The sequence below is a fragment of the Strix aluco genome, chromosome 21 (assembly GCF_031877795.1).
Source record: "Strix aluco isolate bStrAlu1 chromosome 21, bStrAlu1.hap1, whole genome shotgun sequence".
NCBI classification, from domain to species: domain Eukaryota; kingdom Metazoa; phylum Chordata; class Aves; order Strigiformes; family Strigidae; genus Strix; species Strix aluco.
The window spans coordinates 7,670,657-7,689,106 of record NC_133951.1 but is presented as its reverse complement, the minus strand read 5'-3'; the positions used below and the strand labels follow the sequence as shown (position 1 = coordinate 7,689,106).

The 18,450-nt window shown below is 42.3% G+C and overlaps 1 protein-coding gene across 1 annotated transcript; it reads left to right on the top strand.

Moving 5' to 3' along the window:
* Positions 1-121: 121 nt before the first annotated feature.
* On the top strand, positions 122-9,543 carry UTP18 (UTP18 small subunit processome component). Its single transcript, XM_074847075.1, has 14 exons — positions 122-460; positions 666-793; positions 894-989; positions 1,606-1,685; positions 1,924-2,009; positions 2,640-2,765; positions 3,641-3,815; positions 4,158-4,258; positions 5,083-5,173; positions 5,478-5,601; positions 6,480-6,654; positions 7,299-7,441; positions 8,611-8,669; positions 9,342-9,543. The coding sequence occupies exons 1-13, from the start codon at positions 158-160 to the stop codon at positions 8,633-8,635; spliced, it is 1,653 nt and encodes a 550-aa protein (XP_074703176.1). The 5' UTR covers positions 122-157; the 3' UTR covers positions 8,636-8,669; positions 9,342-9,543.
* The last annotated feature ends 8,907 nt before the right edge of the window (positions 9,544-18,450 follow it).

The window sequence follows — 18,450 nt, the reverse complement described above, 5'->3', positions numbered from 1 at the left end:
GGCCAGGGACCGTACCCGGGTCACGTGGGCTGAGGAGGGGCAGCGGTGCGAGCCTATCAGGCGCGGGGGGCGGGGCGAGGGAGCTGATATAAGCGGGGGTCACGTGGCCGTAGAACACGCGTTCCGGTTCCGGCGGGAGGCGGCGCCGTGGGGAGCGATGCGGCCTGTGCCGGGGGCCGAGAAGATGAAGAAACCGAAGAAAACAGCGAAACCGAAGAAAACAGCGAAACCGAAGAAAACAGCGAAGCGGCTCCAGCCACGCACGGAGGCGGCGGTGGTAGCTGAGCGGGCGGCGGCTGAGCGGGCGGCGGCAGCGGCGGAGGCGTCTCGCCGCGCGCGGCACCTGAAGGCCCTTTCCCGCACGTCGGGCGCCGAGCGGGAGCTGGAGGAGCTGGTGTTCGGTGACAGCCTCAACGCGGGAGAGGACGAGCTGCTGCAGTGCCTGGCCGGCCCGCAGCGGGTAGGGCTCGGGGCCCGGTAGGCGGCTCCTGCCCCGCGGCCTGTCCCGAGGCCCGGGGAGCGCGGGGAGGCGGCGCCCTGCGCGGTCCCCAGCAGCGGCTGGTGCTTGCTTCGGTTCCTTGGCCCTGCCCGTTCCCCGCCGCTGTCTGTCACCTCCCGGTACCGAGCCGTGGCTGGGCTAAAATGGCCTCTTCGGTTGTTTTCAGTTTAACGCTACAGAGAGGAAAAGTCTTCAGAAAGACTCCAGTGATTCGGAAGTAGAAAATCAAGCAAAAAGTAAATTTTTGCCTAAGAAGCCAGCCTGGGTGGACGAAGATGATGAAGCTGAGGAAAAGTAAGTTCAAGTTTGCAAGTAGGAGTTATGTGTCACATTTAAGAGTGGCTGCCAGTGGCTTCGTTTGAATTTTCACGTTCTCTGTGTTTTTTTCCTCCAGTGTTGATATGACCCATAGGTATAGGAAAGATTTCATGAAAAGTGATGCTGAGAAGATGCTTACTAAGAAAAAGTTAAAAAGAAGACTTGAAGAACAGTGAGTTTCATTAATGTTTTTGTGGTTAACTTTATTAAGATGAGATACATTTATGTGATATTCAAAGTCATTTTGCCCTTTACCCATTGTATTCACGTGGTCTGTTTAAAGCTAGTGCTTCTTGCACTAATTGTAGTATTTTAAAATCTAAAATAATACTAGGCATAGTAAATAAAATGTGCATTGGCATTGTTTAGACTAATTAGTTTAATACTTATTTTAGTAGAGGTGCACAAATTAATCTGTATTCTAGGGAGTTATACCATAAATCTTTCATAGCGATACATTGGTTTATAAATAGGATGGTGGAAGATGCTAACTTAATATAGCGTATAAGACTGAGCTGAGAGGTGTTTGGGTTGTGTTGGTATTAGCATGTATTGTTCTAAAGAACAGTGCTTTAATGTTTGGCATCAATTTTGCTTTAGTTTCACATTTATGAAGTCAGCAAAACAGAAAACTGAACGTTTAAAAAACTTGCCTAGTGTTCTAAGTGCAAGTCATCTTGCAAAATTGTGACTGTACATCTTGTAATACTTAATGCATAGAAGAAAATTACTTTATCGAAAAAGTTGTTTTTTTTTTTCCTTTTCCATCCTCACCCTTCTCTTGGTAGGTTTCAGCGAGCTATGGGAGGAGTTCCTGCCTGGGCTGATTTAGAAAACAGGAAGAAATCCAAAAGGACTGCAAGTGACAGTAAATAAATCCATTACTAATTTAATAAGAGTTTCTGTGTTTCCCTATTCAGCTTCTTAGAAAATAATTATTTTTGATGTTTTCTCTTGTTTCAGTACTGTGATAGTATGCTGGATAAATCAGCTTTATTCCTTCCTTCAGAGTGCTTTGATTTAATTTGTTTCTCTAAGGAATTTGTAGGTTTTGATGTGGGATTGTTTGTGGAATTAGCCTTTTCAATGTGCTTTGTCTCAATTAGGTGACAGTGATGAAGATGATGATCTGCTATGCAGGACTGGCAATTTCATATCATACTCAGAGTCCCTGCCAAGAGGTATTTTGAAGGTAAAGGCAAGCCTATCTTTCCACCTCAGTTTGACCCATAGTCACACTCTGACTGTGTTTGGTGTTATTTGGGAAGTAAAACTAGTGATTATATGAACTTCTTATTTTTGTAACTGGAAACTAAAGACTAAACATTTGGACAAATTGGATAGGTCACATCATAAAAGTATGAAACAATAAATTGAGATGTGTTACTTGACACAAGAATTAGTTTGTGTACTCTAAAGTAGCATCCTGTAGTAGGATTTTTATTTTTGCACAGGAAGGATGGAATTCTCCCGCAATTTAGAGACTACTGAAATGGTCTTTGAGAAAAGACAGCCTTAAGTGAGTGTTCCTTACCCTGTTTCTTCTGCAGCTATTTCATGAGTGAGAATGCAACTAGTTTTACGTAGACTGTTAATTTCAAAGTCAGGAGAAAGGCTAGTTAGTTTATCTACTCTGCTGCATGGAAGCAACTTACCGAACTTACTGTCTCTATGTTTTTCTTACATCATGCTGTCTAAAAGTTCATCATAGGGTTTGAGATCTTGCTCTTGTACAATAAAGAGCAATTAAACTGACTGTTCATCAGCCTAAGCAAAAATGTTTAAGTAGTATTTTTTTTAAACTGCTTGATCTTTGTTCTAGTTGAGGACCTGCTTGCCTGCTAATCAGGAACGTTTTGCTGATGGAAGGCTGGTAACTGTGCAGTTTCATCCATCTGCTCAAGTCGTTATGACTGCTGGACATGATCGATCTGTGTCACTCTTTCAGGTGAAGAATTTTAATCTATATTATCTAAATGGGCACAAATACTGAATCTTTTTTTTAATAAGTATACCTGAGATAGCCTGGCATGATAGACCTTCTCTTCTCTTTTCCTGTGATGGTGTGCTCACAGGGGTTGCAATGTCTGTGGTTACAACTGAATTTGACGAGGGCATCTTGTTGGAAGAAATTTCCCTCTGTGACTTCATACCAACCACTTGCAGACTATAGGCGAACTTAGTTGTATCAGAGTTTTTAGTTGAAGATTTGTTTTTAAAAATGTTTGGTTTTAAGGTTTGCAGTGACGAAGACTAATGAGATACTTTTTTTTTTCTTGATTTGTTTATAGAGCCTGTAGTTTGGGGAGCAGTCTAATTTAAAATTAATATTGCTGTGAAATCATTTTGGGGTTGGAGAGACTCTACTGCAGCAGGAAGCTACTCATCCTGGGACACTCCTACCTTGCTCCTTTGAAAACTAAAGACCATAACTAGGAATTTTCAACATGGCCCAGTATTGGTGAAATGGTCAAAGACACAAGTTGAATTTGACACTCCCATGGGGCTGCAGGAAAGAGCAATGGGAAGCAAGTGTTTTTGTTTAGAAAAGCACAATAGAAGTGGTTATTTGAACAAAGGATGGGCAAGACAGGGAAGGGAAGAGTGTGAGGTATATCCAGGAAGGCTGAGAGTGCCTGATATATAGGGTGAGGAGCCAGGAACCAGGTTATTTGTAGATTGAGAAGAGAGGAAGGGATTGATGCTTTCAAGTGATGTACCTCTTACTGTGTAAGTCTCTTGTACTGGCTAGTTGATATGAATTTCCTGTGTAAAAGTATTTGGTATGTTCCTTAATATGATGATCTGGGTTTTTTTTTTAAGGTTGATGGTATAAGGAATCCAAGAATACAGAGCATCTATTTGGAAGGTTTTCCAATTCATAAGGCTTGTTTCAGTGTTGATGGAGAACAAGTTATAGCCACTGGTGCTCACCATAAAATGTTCTTTGTATATGACATGATGAGTGGAAATATTATTCCTATACAGAAAGTAAGAGGTACGTTTTATAGTGCTGTAAGTGTCTGGGCATAGTTGAAGATGTACCAAATAGAGATGGCATATGAATTTGCTTAAAAGAAAGTGCAGTGAATTGTTGGAGATTCTATTTTCAACTTGTCTTTGGGGATCTTTACTTGAATACCTTTAGCTTTAGTTTGTCTGGGATATTAAAAGTTAATTTTCACACAAACAAAGTTGAGTTGTAGCTTTACTGTGGCAGTGTATTACAGAAATGAAAAGTTGAAGTGGAGTCAAGTCTTATTTGTACTCATCATACCTCTGAATGTTGAAGAAAAAGAATAAATTATGCCAATTTGAAGTTCTGAATCTCTTTTTAAAGGTGTGGAGGAAAGATTTATCAGAAACTTTGAAGTCTCTTCAGATGGATCCCTTATGCTTCTAACTGGAACTTCAGGTTACCTTCACTTGTTGTCAATGAAGGTAGTTTCTCTTCGTGGTTCATGTAGCCCCAGGTTCTGGGAACCTTTTTCCTTTTGAATCTGCTTGCTTATATTTAATCTGAAAAGCAATCAAGCTTTCAGGTGAAACAAAGGTTTGACACATACTCTAACAGCCTTCAAAAATGAGCTGCTGAATCAACTAACTGTAGCTTTAGAAAATTATTTTGAGGTGTCTGAGAATTTTTTCTGACTATGCAGTTCTCTTTGGAACTGGTAGAGCCAAGGGCAGAGTTTCATGGGGTTTTTAAGCTGTCACTGGAAAAAGTCATATGTCAATGTTGTATTTCAGCTGATTGCATGAACACCGTGCTGGCAAAAGGAACAGCCTCAGCATGGCAACAGGCATCTGAGGGTGGAAGAAATATAGGACTGCTTTTTTGGGAATCGTGCTAGTGCATGCTGATGTACCGTGTTCATGAATCATGCCATCTACTGCGATTCGTAATGCATATACAATTTTCTCAGTTAAATTTTAAAATGCCATATGATGCAGCTGGATTTGTTTTAAACTTACTAGGAAAAATACTTTTTAAAAAGCAAGTTCAGTTCCATTGTGTAATGAAGACCCTTCAGTGAGGGAGCAAATGAGTGTTTATTGTACTAGCTGTAGTTGTGCAATAATAAAATTGATCACACACTCATAAGCATTGACCTGTGCTTTGGTCTGTAGGCACTGAAAATGTTGATGCTGTTCTTTTAATGTCAGTGTAGATAACTTAAGGTTTTTGTGGGACAGGAGTATGGAAACAACTTTCCTACAGGTTTTGGTTAGAATCATTGTCACCATTGTTCTTCATCCTGCAGACAAAGGAACTGATTAGCACTATGAAGATAAATGGGAGATGCACTGCATGTGCTTTCACTTCAGACAGCAGCAAAATATATAGCTATTCAAGTGAGTGTTCTCTCTAACAGCACTAATCATAATTCCATTTACATTGCATAAGTTTTTATAAGTCATTTAATGTTTTACAAAGATAATTAAAAGACTTTTTGCCAGTATCGGTCCTAAGAATACAACCAAGCGGTCCATCATTAAAGAAGGGAGTGAACTATTTTATTATGCCTTTAGTTGTTTTTTAAAAAATACCCTATATTTGATAGTTGTAAATGAGCTAATAGTTGTCATCTAATGCAAAATGTTTTAACAAACGTGTTCTGTATATATGGTTTCTATAATCTACTTTATTCTCAACCAGAGGAAGGCGAAGTTTTCATTTGGGATGTGAGAAGCAGAAAGTGTCTACACAAATTCGAAGATGAAGGTTCTTTGGAGGGAAAGTGCATCGCCATTTCAAAAAATGACCAGTATGTGGCATGTGGGTAAGTGACTTGGATTTGACAACTTCTTCCTGTCTCATTTTGAAGCTCTTCAGTGAACTTACTGGTGGCTGGTGAGAGTGTAGGAACATGGAGCAAGTTTGGATTTGATAAGGTTAGAGTAGAGGTGAAAAGATGACTGTTGCCTGCTTTATTATAATTTAATTTGTTCTGTGTATATATAAAATACCTTAACACTCTTAAGACCAGTATCACTCCTAAAGTATTACTGTTGCTATTTATGGGTTTAGCAGTTAAATTTGAAATCATACTGGCTGAAATCACAAATTCTGCAGTACAAATGTTGATTCAGGGTCTTCCCCCTTTTCTCTTTTGTATGCTCCAAATTTGGCTCCTGCAAAATAGCATGTTGGCACTTGAAAAGATGCCTCAACTCAAAGCCACAAGCTTGAAAGTGTTTCTCCAAGTATACTTCCTGAGATGCAACTTCAGCTGGCATATCAATTCTTTTAAATGAGACTAGCAAATACTTAAGTACAATATGCATTTTCTTAGCTCACTGTAGAAGAGGATTTTTAAGAGGTCTTACAGGGTATAGGAAAACCCCAGAAGGCTTGAAACCATTTCAGAATCTCTTGATACCAAGCTCTCACTGCTTTGAATTAATTGTATGTAAGAGATGGGCTTATCAAGGTTCTCCTCAGTTAAGTGTGACTCTTCATAAATAAATAAAAAAACAAACAACAAACCCCTCTGCTAAATATCCCAAAGCAAAATTAAGCTCCAAACAAGGTATCGTTACAAACTCCAGTAAATAATTGGAAATTACATTTTTAGTTAAATGGTGGCTAGAGATAACAGGGTAATATGTACTGTAAATGTTATTTCTTGGTATAGTCTTTGTTAATTTCTCTTTCTAGTTCAGCTTCTGGAGTTGTAAATTTATATACTACTGATGTCTGTCTCAAAGAAAGCCATCCTAAACCAGTTAAAGCAATAATGAACCTGGTTACATCTGCTACGTGTGTGACCTTCAATCCCACCACAGAAATTTTGGCAGTGGCTTCCTGTGAAACTGATGAGGCTGTTAAATTGGTATGTTCAGCTTCTTTAGTGCACGTGTTTTTGTACCTTGATCAAAAATGTTCCTGGTGACATAATAAAATGGATAATGAACAGATATGCAGAATACCAAATTTTCTAGACTGAGCAGATCAGGGCACCTACAAGATATTGTACATTCATAAGGAATTAATTGTTTGTCTTCAGGGAACTTGGTCTGAAAATAATATCTTATGGCCCAGTTTACCTTTTGTTTTTCTCTTTAAAATGCCCTTATTTTAGTGCTGTAAATATAACTCGGCAACGAATGTGAATTTCCAGCAGCTGTTAACTATAACAGTCTTACTATGTGGTGTTTTTCCTAGCTCATTCAAAAATTTGCCAGCCGTGTCGGAATTCTGGCCAACAGTGGAACTATTGAATTAATCTGAGGGTTTGAAAGCCTATTTTTACTGCTTAGATGTAATTACTTAAAAATAAATGAGTTGCCATAACTGGCTTTATAGTATGTTCCCTGCACCTTTTCTCCAGTAGAACTCTCTATATAAAGTGGTGTACGATAGGAGTATAACTGAACATTTGAACTTAACATTGACCTTCAATTTTAAATTGTACTTTAATTTTAATTTTAGTGTTTTTTTCGTAATTGTTATAACTAATTATGTATTTCTGAATAGGTACACATTCCTTCATATACTGTATTCTCAAACTTCCCAGTGTTCAGAAGAAAACAAATTTATCTTGCTCAATCTATGGACTTTTCTCCCAGAAGTGGTTTTTTCTCTGTAGCAAATAACAAGGGCAAGGCTCTGTTATTTAGGTATGTACTAATTTAGGTTTATTAATCCCAGATAACATGTTTATATTCTGTAAAATGGGGCAGATGACTGATAAATGATAAGGTTTGACTTTGTGATCTGAATTCCACCTGATGACTTAATTGAGTGTGGAGCTGGCTTTCCTTTCTGGATAATGAGCCTTGTTTATTGTCTGATTATAAAATATACATTGCTGCAGACATCCCTGTCAACTGTCATTGTCCTTTTCTGAAATAACTAGGATGTAAAAAGCCCAATACTGGATGTTCTCTCTATTAAAAAAATAGTTCAGAAGATTAAAAGAGGGTCTGTGCCTCAGTGTTCACACTTGTACCTGGCATGGCTTTGTTCTGCTTGTAAAGACAGGGAATAGCATCTTTGGAGAGAGGGTGACTGAGTACTGGCACAGGCTGCTCGGAGAGGTTGTGGAGACTCCATCCTAGGAGATACTCAAAAGCCATCTGGGTCCAGAGCAGCTGTCTCGGGGTGGCCCTGCTTTGAGCAGGGAGGCTTGGACAGATGATCTCCAGAGGTTCCTTCCGACCTCCGCCATCCGGCGATCCTGTGGTCAGTGCTCAGGCTCAGTGAGGTTTGAAGGCTTGCTGCATGTTGTTGGGTAGTGCGTGTGGCAAGATGGTGGTTTATTGTGAGGACACTGCCAGCTTAGAATTAGATTCTAAAATCCTAGATTTAATGTGGAACTCTTAACTCAGTGGTTGATGTCTGACTAGCGTAAGCTTAACTTTAGCCTTTTTGTGAGAACGGAGAGGGGTTGGATTTTTTCTGCTGGTGTGATTGGAGTGAGGAGCAGTAATAATTCGGAGCAGGAGTATTTTTTTAAGCTAAGCAACTTTGTGATACTTTTGTGTTTTTCACGTGCGATTTTAATGATTTATGAAGTCTGACAGGGAGAATTTACAAAAAGACTCCTAAGCAAGTCTATAAAAATGTGACTAAATCTTGTGATTTGTCCTTTATTTGAACTTAAACTGCATATTATGATGGCGCTTGAAGTCAGTCTAGCATGGATGATTGCTATCTCTTGCTACACCTGTATTTCACATTAGTGAAGAATACTCAGAGTGACACTACTGAATAGTCGTTGCTGCTTTGTGTTGTTCACTCAAGTTGCTGAAAAGTTTTAAATCTGTCTCAACTTTTTTTTCTTCAGGCTGAAACATTATTCAGATTTTTAAAAGAAGATAGAAGAAAAAATAGACCAGAACTGAGGTAAAAGTAGCACTAGAACTGTTGACAACATTGTCTTGAGGAACCTTATTTTCATTTTGCTACTTCAATCTCTTTATAGATGGCAACAAGAAGTTCTTAATACTGTGTAATCTGAAACTGTTCTGTCTGGATCACTCATGTAGTAGGCTCCACATGATGGGCAAGAGTCAGGCTTCTTTTGTTAATCCCAGCTTTACTAATGATACTCTTACAGGGAGTTTGTAGTTCAACTAAACTTCTGCTCAGTCCTGTTGACAGCAGTTTTAAAATTCTGAATATATTTAAATCAAACTCATAGGCAGTGTTGTTAAAAACAGCTGTAGGCTGGCAGATACTTGGCTTGATCCTGTTATGAAGTCATGTAAGTGAGCCCACACGAGTCTGTGTAATTTCAAATTTAGATTACATAAATTACTGAAATTTGAAGCATAGCTCATATGCAGATATGATTTTATTGTACACTTTAACCTGTTCTTGGGAAACTGGGAAGACCTGTAGCCTTGACAGTAATACAGTAGTTCTGCTTGACCCAAAATGTCTTAATGATTGGAAGCTAAACTTGTTCAGACTGGAAGCAGGTATGTCTTCTGTGTGTTAAGCTTGCATAAAATTTTGTGATGGCTAAATGTTTGGAAGATACTAACAGAGTTCTCTGTAATGATCTTTCCACAGGTGGTGTAACCTGCAGATACAAGTAGATGGACAAAACCAAACAAGTTTTTTTATTTTATTTGGAAGTTCAAAAATATTAATGTTAACATCTGTGTTTTTAAACGTTGTTCTTTAATTAATGTACCTGATAAGTAGTATGGAAGAGTAAAATTAAATCATAATTTTATAATAAAAAATAAATCATAAGCACACTTTATTTAAAGATGCTTGCTGTAGCATTCTTTTGTTACAAACAAATTAGCTAAAATCTGTCTGTGACTGAGATTTTGTTACTTTCAGAAATTTAGATGCTGAACGTGCTTCATGCCTTCACTAGAGGGCAGCACTTAATCACTCATTTGGAGACCTGACTGCTTCATGTTACTGACCACTTTGTCCCGTGACAGCACTGCTGATGAGTGAGGTTTTGGTTGTGGTTATCGACAGAATTTGTCTTTTCTTAATCACTTCTGTATTTCACTATTAGAGAGGTTTAAGTAGTGTTACTTCAGCCACAAAACTAGTAAATAATTTTAAAGCAAAGGCTTCTGAAAAGGTAGGGCTTTAATAGGTGAAATCTTTTACTAAAAGTCTCACTGAAGTAGCTGTAAAGTATTTTAATACCATTTAATCTGCTTGTCAGGAGACTGTGCCACCCTTTGCGCAGTATGTGCTGCTCCACCTCACCCATTAAAAGAAATCCCAAATCCAGTGTTTCAAAGCTGTATAGCAAGTCATTGGCAGATCTAGAATTAGAACTTGAGAATTAATGGGTTTCTGAACTTTAGTTAGCATAAGGACAAGTTTCTGATGTTCCTTGCCCATCCTGCTGACTTGTGGTTGTAAAAGGTCCAGATTGGGTGGAGCAGGAGAGGAAATGGAAAAGGTGTCGTAAGACATTCTGAGGTGCCGTCTACTCTTCTATCACTGCAGGCGATTTCAAATAGTGGCAGGCAGGAAGGAGAGATTAAACATTTCTTTTTGCAAATTTGTAATGTAAGTTGCAAATATTAAGCTCTATCCTGAGTTATGGGGACATAGTACAAGAATGTTTAAGTTTTGTACTTAATACCTTAATTCTTGCTGTTTCATTTTTGTTTTCTGGAAAACGTAACTTACTGTCCCATCCAATATAAAATAGATAAGACTTTTGCCTTAAAATTACAGAAACCTCAAGGTGCTTTTTACATTTCTTAATGGATTTTGAGAAATGACACTTTTCATGTACTAAACAGGTCTTAAAGGTTGGGTGATATGAAGTATTGCAAGAAGTTGAAACTGTTACCAGTGTGTCCAGGGATATTTATTTGCAATGGGATGAATTACTATTAAGTATACATATCACTGTACTCATTCTGAAAACTCAGCTCTCTGTCATGTGTTGAGAGTACTTAAGCCTCTGACCTATTTAAAACTTCTTTGTGTTTAATTTTTTCTAGCACAGCTTTTTTTTTCTGTCATTACTAAACCGAAGTTCTTCTAATGAATTACTTCTCTCTTTTCCTCTCCTTCCATTCTCCTTGGCAAAATAAATTTTATTGATGTAGTCCATTAAATATTTATCACTGCAGCCTTTCCCCTTCAGGCTGTGATCTTGTCCGATTTTGCAAGCTAAAGAGAATTAGTCTGGTTAGTGCTTAGAAAGGAAACCTCCAAGAAAAAAACCTGACTAGATGTTAGAATAGCACTGGTTATTTAGAAGATTGTTGGGTTTGCTACCACGCTTATCTTGAATCTGGTGTTTGATCTTGCTCCTGTTTGAGAGGTGTGTTTGGGGTGCAGGTGGTTTAGCAAATTCCCGAATGACTGAGTGATTTTTTTTTTTTCTTCTGTGTCTCATTTAATATCCAGGATTGCTGCTCTCAAGATTATTTGGAAAGCTATGGTTCTGTAAATCTCTTCCATGTGGAACTGTTTCAACTGCTACATGATTTTTCCACATGCTTGGTGATCAGACCGCAAATGAGATTCTCCTCTTTGTATGTCGTGCTGAACCCATCTAGTGGATGTAGCAGTCATAGCACACCTTGAAAAGAAGCTGGTTTCTCACCTGGGGATGTTTCTCAAAGTATTTTAAGGCCTCTTGTTATCCTCTAAATCCCTTTTTTTTTTTTTTTGCTGTGATTTGTAAGATCTAGGGGGAGGATACAGAGCTCTTCTGGAGGGTGTCTGAAATAAGTCTGTACAGGATAAAATCCTCAGTCACTGCTGTCCAGTTCCTCCAGGAGTTTAGCTGGTGTCCAGTACACCACACTGTCACTTACTCTCGTGCTGAGTTCTGCTGCTTTTCCTTTTGTATAACTAGCAGCAGCAATGTGCTGGACACTTAATGACACATTACTGTCAGTTTGGATTTCTTCTGTTGAAACTATGGAACAATGATTGTTTTTTCCAGAACAAAACATCTCTTGCGTACCCAGGTGTTTTTGTCCCATGTTTGTGTCTCAGTGAGATGGCAGTAGAGTCTAACCCACTTTGAGACACTTTCATTAAGGCAGTCTGCACGTGTACATTTTCTTCCAGTGATTAAAACTATGCAAGCTATACATCTTATGAAATTATTTTGAGACTCCTTAACCTGAATGAAATCCTACAAGCTGATCAGACACTTTGAAATAGCTGCATTATGCTTTGGTTTTTGTAATAGATATTGCAGAATGTGCCTGAGATCTCAGTCCTCATAGTGTTATATTTTGCACATAAGATTGCCTGCCATATGAGACTTCCCTTTTCTGTGTGCAATATTGAATGTTTTATTATGCTTAAACAGATGGGAGGAAAAGTTGAAGCAGAGGGAGTTTGGAAGCGTGATGTAGGAGTCCTTACTCATCATTGCTACCCGTTGCTATTCTGCCTTGTCAGAAGACCAGAGATCTGTATTTACCATGGGTTTAGGATGTAGTCTATTGTATTTTCAGTCAGTTTCTACTGAATTGAGACTGACTTAAAAACATCTTGCCAGGCTTAATTTCTTATTAACACGTTTACATGGCTGGGAACTGTGGGGAGCTGAACTTCAACTTAGGGTCTTTGAAGACGCATCTGTTTTATGAAGACTGAGTAACTTCTGTCTGCAAATCCTGCTGCAATGTAGTGTTTAGCTAAGGGTCCGTGTCACATGCGGAAATAAACGTGCTTAAACACAAGGGTTCTTTATTCCTCTCTAATCGTTTTAAGCTTTGGATGCAGGTTTCTAAGTTACTGGAAAAGAAAAGGTATTTTGAGTACTTACATTCAAAAAGAATTGTTCAAAAACTTGCATAGTCACTCAAAACCTCAGCATCCCTCTGTTCATGAGCTTTTCAGTTACTTGGTGAAAAACTATTAGCTCTGATCTACTGGGAAAAATTGCACTAAAAATTAAATAATTAAGCAACATGTTTTTTTTCCTGTAGCTTCTCTAATGAATGCATTGCAGTGGCAACAGCTTCTTCTGAGGCTCACTGTACTCCACAGTTGAATTGTCCTTCCTTGGAGAAGGTTGTCCTTCATTTGTACAAACACGTTACACGTGGCTGCAATCACAGCCATGCTCATGTGTGCTCCTACAGACTTCACTGGATCTGGGAGACCATGCAAACTACCTTTTTCTGCATGCAGGGATTAGTTTCTGGAGATAACAGCTCAGCTTGCTGAAGAAGTTTCTTCGTAGGTTGGAAGATATGAACTAGATTACAGAAGAAACATTGTGCCCCATTGATCACTAACACTTTGCACTGATTCCTTGTGTAACTGCGGGGTATTGAATTTGTACTGCTGAGAGTCATTCTTAACAGAATACAAATATCTGTTATACTGTGGGACAATTACTAGTACTCTGTCCTAGCTGCAGTATGCTGTTCAATAAGGGTAAACTAGAGGGAAGATCACTATACTGTGAGATGAAGTGATTGTAGTTTGGAAAGGAATGGAAAGGTCTTTGATAATAGGGAATTCAAGGTTACATTCAACTGAGGACACCCAAGAAGTGGTTGGGTAAATATAATAGGAAAATTACATAGGATTCATGAATAAGAGATGAATTTGTGTAAGTTAATTTTGTATGTAACAGCCAGTATGGCTTATAAAAATATTAATGTCTATATTAACACAAACTAGTCTTTCATCTGCATCAATTTATCTAGCAGAGTCAGGCCCCCAAGCTGCTTGTAATAACTAGAGAGGAATTCATGGGCTGTCAGTTCTCAAACCACTTGGTGCTGGAGTACTTCAGCTATGTATTATACCACATACTGAGATAAAGCTATCAAGTGATGTATACCAGTGTCCTGGTTTAACCAGGATAGGGTTAAGTTTCCCCAGCAGTGGGGGGGGAGCTCTAGCCGGGTTATTCAGATACCATGCAGACGTCACATCCTGGCAGGTCACATTTTTCCTGGCGCGGAGCGCGGTGCACTCGTGGTTTTGTACATCGTGCTTCAAACTGCTGTATTTGGTAGCTATTTTGCTCTGTTCACTGCTATCACTATTATTGTTATTGTTGTTGTTGTTGTTGGTTGTGTTGCTATTGCATTGTTGTATTAAACCTTTCCTTATTTCAGTCTTGGGGCTTTGTATTTCACTCCCTTTGTGGGGGAGGGGCAGCGGCCGCGTGGTCTCAGACCCCGGCAGGGGCTAAACCACCACAACTTTGGCGCCCAACGTGGGGCTGGAGAAGACTGAAATAAGGACAAAAGGAGAAGTGTGTTAGAGCAATCTGTTAGGTGTAATTTTTCTGTTTTACTTGTATTGTTTGATAGGAAATGTTTGCAATGCTGGGCAATTTGCTTGCGTGGTGGGGCTGGATTAATCCTCATGTCCACTCTGTGCTCCTAGTACTGGTGTTTGTTCTCGGTGGAAAATGTATCAAGGGACTTGTTTTGCTCTACTGGTTACTGTCTGCTTATAATGGGCTCGTTTCGCTGCTTGTGGGGGTGCACCGCTACCTGTTTGCTGCCTGGTCTTTTGTTTGGGGTCTCACCTCCTCTATGGGTGAGCCAGGGGAAGAGATTCTCTCGGTTTTTGAGAGTTTCAGCTATCCCTGGAGCATCCAGGCCACTGTGTTCGCGGCACAATGCTTTCTAAATGTCTGCCAGATCTTGTTTTGGGCCATGCGGTACTTCTCCAACAATAGCACCACCCGGAAACCTGCCCCGGGGGCAGATAGTTATAAATGGCTAGGTATGTGGGAGAAGATGGGCAAGTACCTGAGTGAGTGGTCACCCCCAACGTTCTGGGATTTTACTCCCGAACAAGTGCAGAGTCCTGATAAACTGGTGGAGTGTTTGAAAAAGGTGTGCTGCCAATCTGACAAACCCCGGGAGATGCAGCTCGCTGCGATGTGCTGGGGGCTTGCCCATGCTTACCGTGTCATGTTTAACACTGTTCACTGCCCTCAAGGGGGCGAAAGAGCTGCAGGGTCTGAAAGTGAGCCTGCTGGTGCAGCAGCTGGGCCAGGGGGACAGGCAGTGCCAGTACCGGTCGCCTCCACCAGCACAGCAGCTGAGCCGGAGGGACAAGCAGTACCAGTATCAGTTGCCCCGATACGGAAAACCAAATATACCAAAAAATCCCCTCGCAGTGCACAGGGTGATAATGAACCAGGCCCATCACGAGAGCAGGAGGAAGAGCCGGAGGTAATCATCCGATCTCTATCCCTCAGTGAGTTGCGAGATATGCGGAAGGATTACAGCCGCATTGCAGGCGAGCAAATTTGCACCTGGTTGCTCCGGTGCTGGGATACTGGAGCTGCTGGTTTGGAATTGGAGGGGAGAGAGGCCAAGCAGGTGGGACATTTGGCCAAGCAGGTTGGTATTGACAAGGCAATAGGGAAACAGGCTCAAACCCTCAGCCTTTGGAAGCGACTCCTGCTCGCTGTGAGGGAGAGGTACCCCTACAAGGATGATTCTCTATGTCGGTTAGGCAAGTGGACCGACATGGAGAAAGGCATCCAAAACCTCAGGGAAATGGCTGTGTTTGATATGATCTATGGTGATCTGAATGATGAGCAGTCACCATTGGATCCAGATCTGGTCCCTTGCACACAACTGATGTGGCGGAAGTTCCTGCAAAGTGGACCAGAGGCACATTCCAAAGCATTAGCAGCAGCATCCTGGTGGCGAGACAATCAGACAGTGGATGAAGTGACTATGCATCTCCGGCACTATGAGGGAAGTCTCCCTTCCTCCCAACATGCCTGGGTTTCAGCCGTAGAGGAACTGTCTCAGAGGCTCCAAAAAATGGAACAGGACATGTCCTATGTTTCACCTGCACGGGCCGATGTCTCAGCCATTAGAAGCAGGCGTTTCCCCACCCAAGAGAAGGGCGGTAGAAGGTACACACCACGGGGCACCCTGTGGTTCTTCCTCCGCGACAATGGGGAGAACATGAGAAGGTGGCATGGGCAGCCCACTTCCGCCCTAGCTGCACGAGTACAGCAACTGAAAGGGAAGACCACCATGAAAGGGGAGTCTTCCAAGAGAGATGCAGCTCCAGTGTCTAGTCAGAAATCCCCCAAACAGAATAGAATGGCCAGCAGTATGCTTGACCCTCTTGAGGGGACCAGTAAGTCATTCCTGCAGGAGTCACTCTTAGATCAAGTGAGTGATGGTGAGCAGGATTAGAGGGGCCCTGCCTCCAGCCAGGTGGAGGAAAGGGATAATCGGATTTACTGGAAGGTGTGGATCCGATGGCCTGGCACATCAGAACCACAAGAATACAAGGCCTTGGTAGACACTGGCGCACAGTGCACTCTGATGCCATCAAGCCACAGTGGGGTTGAATCCATCTGCATCTCTGGAGTGACAGGGGGGTCCCAACAGCTAACCCTATTAGAGGCTGAAGTGAGCTTAACTGGGAAGGACTGGCATAAGCACCCCATTGTGACTGGCCCAGATGCCCCGTGCATCCTAGGTATAGACTATCTCAGGAGAGGGTACTTTAAAGACCCAAAAGGGTACCGGTGGGCCTTTGGTATAGCTGCCCTGGAGGAGGTTGAGCAATTGTCCACTTTACCTGGCCTCTCAGAGGACCCCTCGGTGGTGGGGTCGCTTCAGGTCGAAGAGCAGCGAGTGCCAATTGCTACCAAGATGGTGCACCGGCGGCAGTACCGTACTAACCGAGATTCCCTGGTCCCCATCCATCAGCTGATCCGTCGACTAGAAAGCCAGGAGGTGATCAGCAAGACTCACTCACCTTTCAACAGCCCTATATGGCCAGTGAGAAAACCTAATGGCGAATGGAGACTGACTGTGGACTACCGTGGCCTGAATGAAGTTACGCCAGCGATGAGTGCTGCAGTGCCGGACATGCTAGAGCTCCAGTATGAGCTGGAGTCGAAGGCAGCCAAGTGGTACGCCACGATTGACATCGCTAACGCGTTTTTCTCCATTCCAATAGCACCAGAGTGCAGGCCACAGTTTGCGTTCACTTGGAGGGGTATCCAGTACACCTGGAATCGATTGCCCCAGGGGTGGAAACACAGCTCCACCATTTGCCATAGACTGGTCCATACTGCACTGGAGAAAGGTGGGGCTCCAGAACACCTGCAGTTCATTGATGATATCATTGTATGGGGGGACACAGCTGAGGAAGTCTTTGAGAAAGGAAAGAAGATAATTGAAATCCTTCTGAAGGCTGGTTTTGCCATCAAGCGACAGAAGGTTAAGGGGCCTGGAAGGGAGATTCAGTTCCTAGGAATAAAATGGCAAGATGGGCGTCGCCACATCCCAATGGAGGTGATAAACAAGATAACAGCCATGGCCCCACCAACCACCAAAAAAGAGACTCAGTCTTTCCTGGGCGCTGTGGGGTTCTGGAGGATGCACATCCCAAACTACAGCCTGATTGTGAGCCCTCTCTACCACGTAACCCGCAAGAAGAACGATTTTAAATGGGGCCCAGAGCAACAACAAGCCTTTGAACAAATTAAGCAGGAGATTACCCAGGCAGTGGCTCTCGGGCCAGTCCGGACAGGGCAGGAGATTAAGAACGTGCTCTACACCGCAGCCGGGGAGAATGGCCCTTCCTGGAGCCTTTGGCAGAGAGCAGATGGGGAATCCCGAGGCCGACCTCTAGGCTTTTGGAGCCGGGGATACAAAGGCTCTGAAGCTAACTATACCCTGACTGAGAAGGAGATACTGGCAGCGTATGAAGGAATTCGAGCTGCCTCAGAAGTGGTCGGCACTGAGACACAGCTCCTCCTGGCACCTCGACTGCCGGTGCTGGGATGGATGTTCAAAGGAAAGGCTCCCTCCACACATCATGCAACAGATGCCACGTGGAGCAAATGGGTTGCGTTGATAACACAACGGGCTCGAATAGGGAACCGCGACCCCCCAGGATTAGTGGAAATGATCATGAACTGGCCAGAGAGCAAAGATGCTGGGATGTCACCAGAACAAGAGGTGAAACGTGCTGAGGAGGCCCCACCATATAACGAGCTGCCAGAGGAAGAAAAACAATATGCCCTGTTCACTGATGGGTCTTGTCGCATTGTGGGAAAACATTGACGATGGAAGGCTGCAGTGTGGAATCCCACACGAGAAACCACTGAAGCTGTTGAGGGACAAGGTGAATCGAGCCAGTTTGCAGAGGTGAAAGCCATCCAATTGGCTTTGGAGATTGCTGAGCGAGAAAAGTGGCCGAGGCTCTATATCTACACTGACTCGTGGGTGATGGCAAGTGCCCTGTGGATGTGGTTGCAGCAATGGAAACAGAACAACTGGCAACGCAAGGGCAAACCCATCTGGGCCGCTGAAGTATGGCAGGACATTGCAGCCCGGGTGGAGAACCTTGTTGTGAAGGTGCGCCATGTGGACGCCCATATACCCAAGAGTCGAGCCACTGATGAACATCAGCATAACCAGCAGGCAGACCAAGCTGCTAAGATTGAGGTGGCTCAGGTGGACTTGGACTGGCAGCGTAAAGGTGAACTGTTCATAGCCCGGTGGGCCCATGAGACCTCGGGCCACCAAGGCAGAGATGCAACATATAGGTGGGCTCGAGATCGAGGGGTGGACCTCACCATTGACACCATCGCAGAGATCATCCACGGATGTGAAATATGTGCTGCAATCAGACAAGCCAAACGGGTGAAGCCCCAGCAGAATGAAGATCGATGGATGAAATATAAATATGGAGAGGCCTGGCA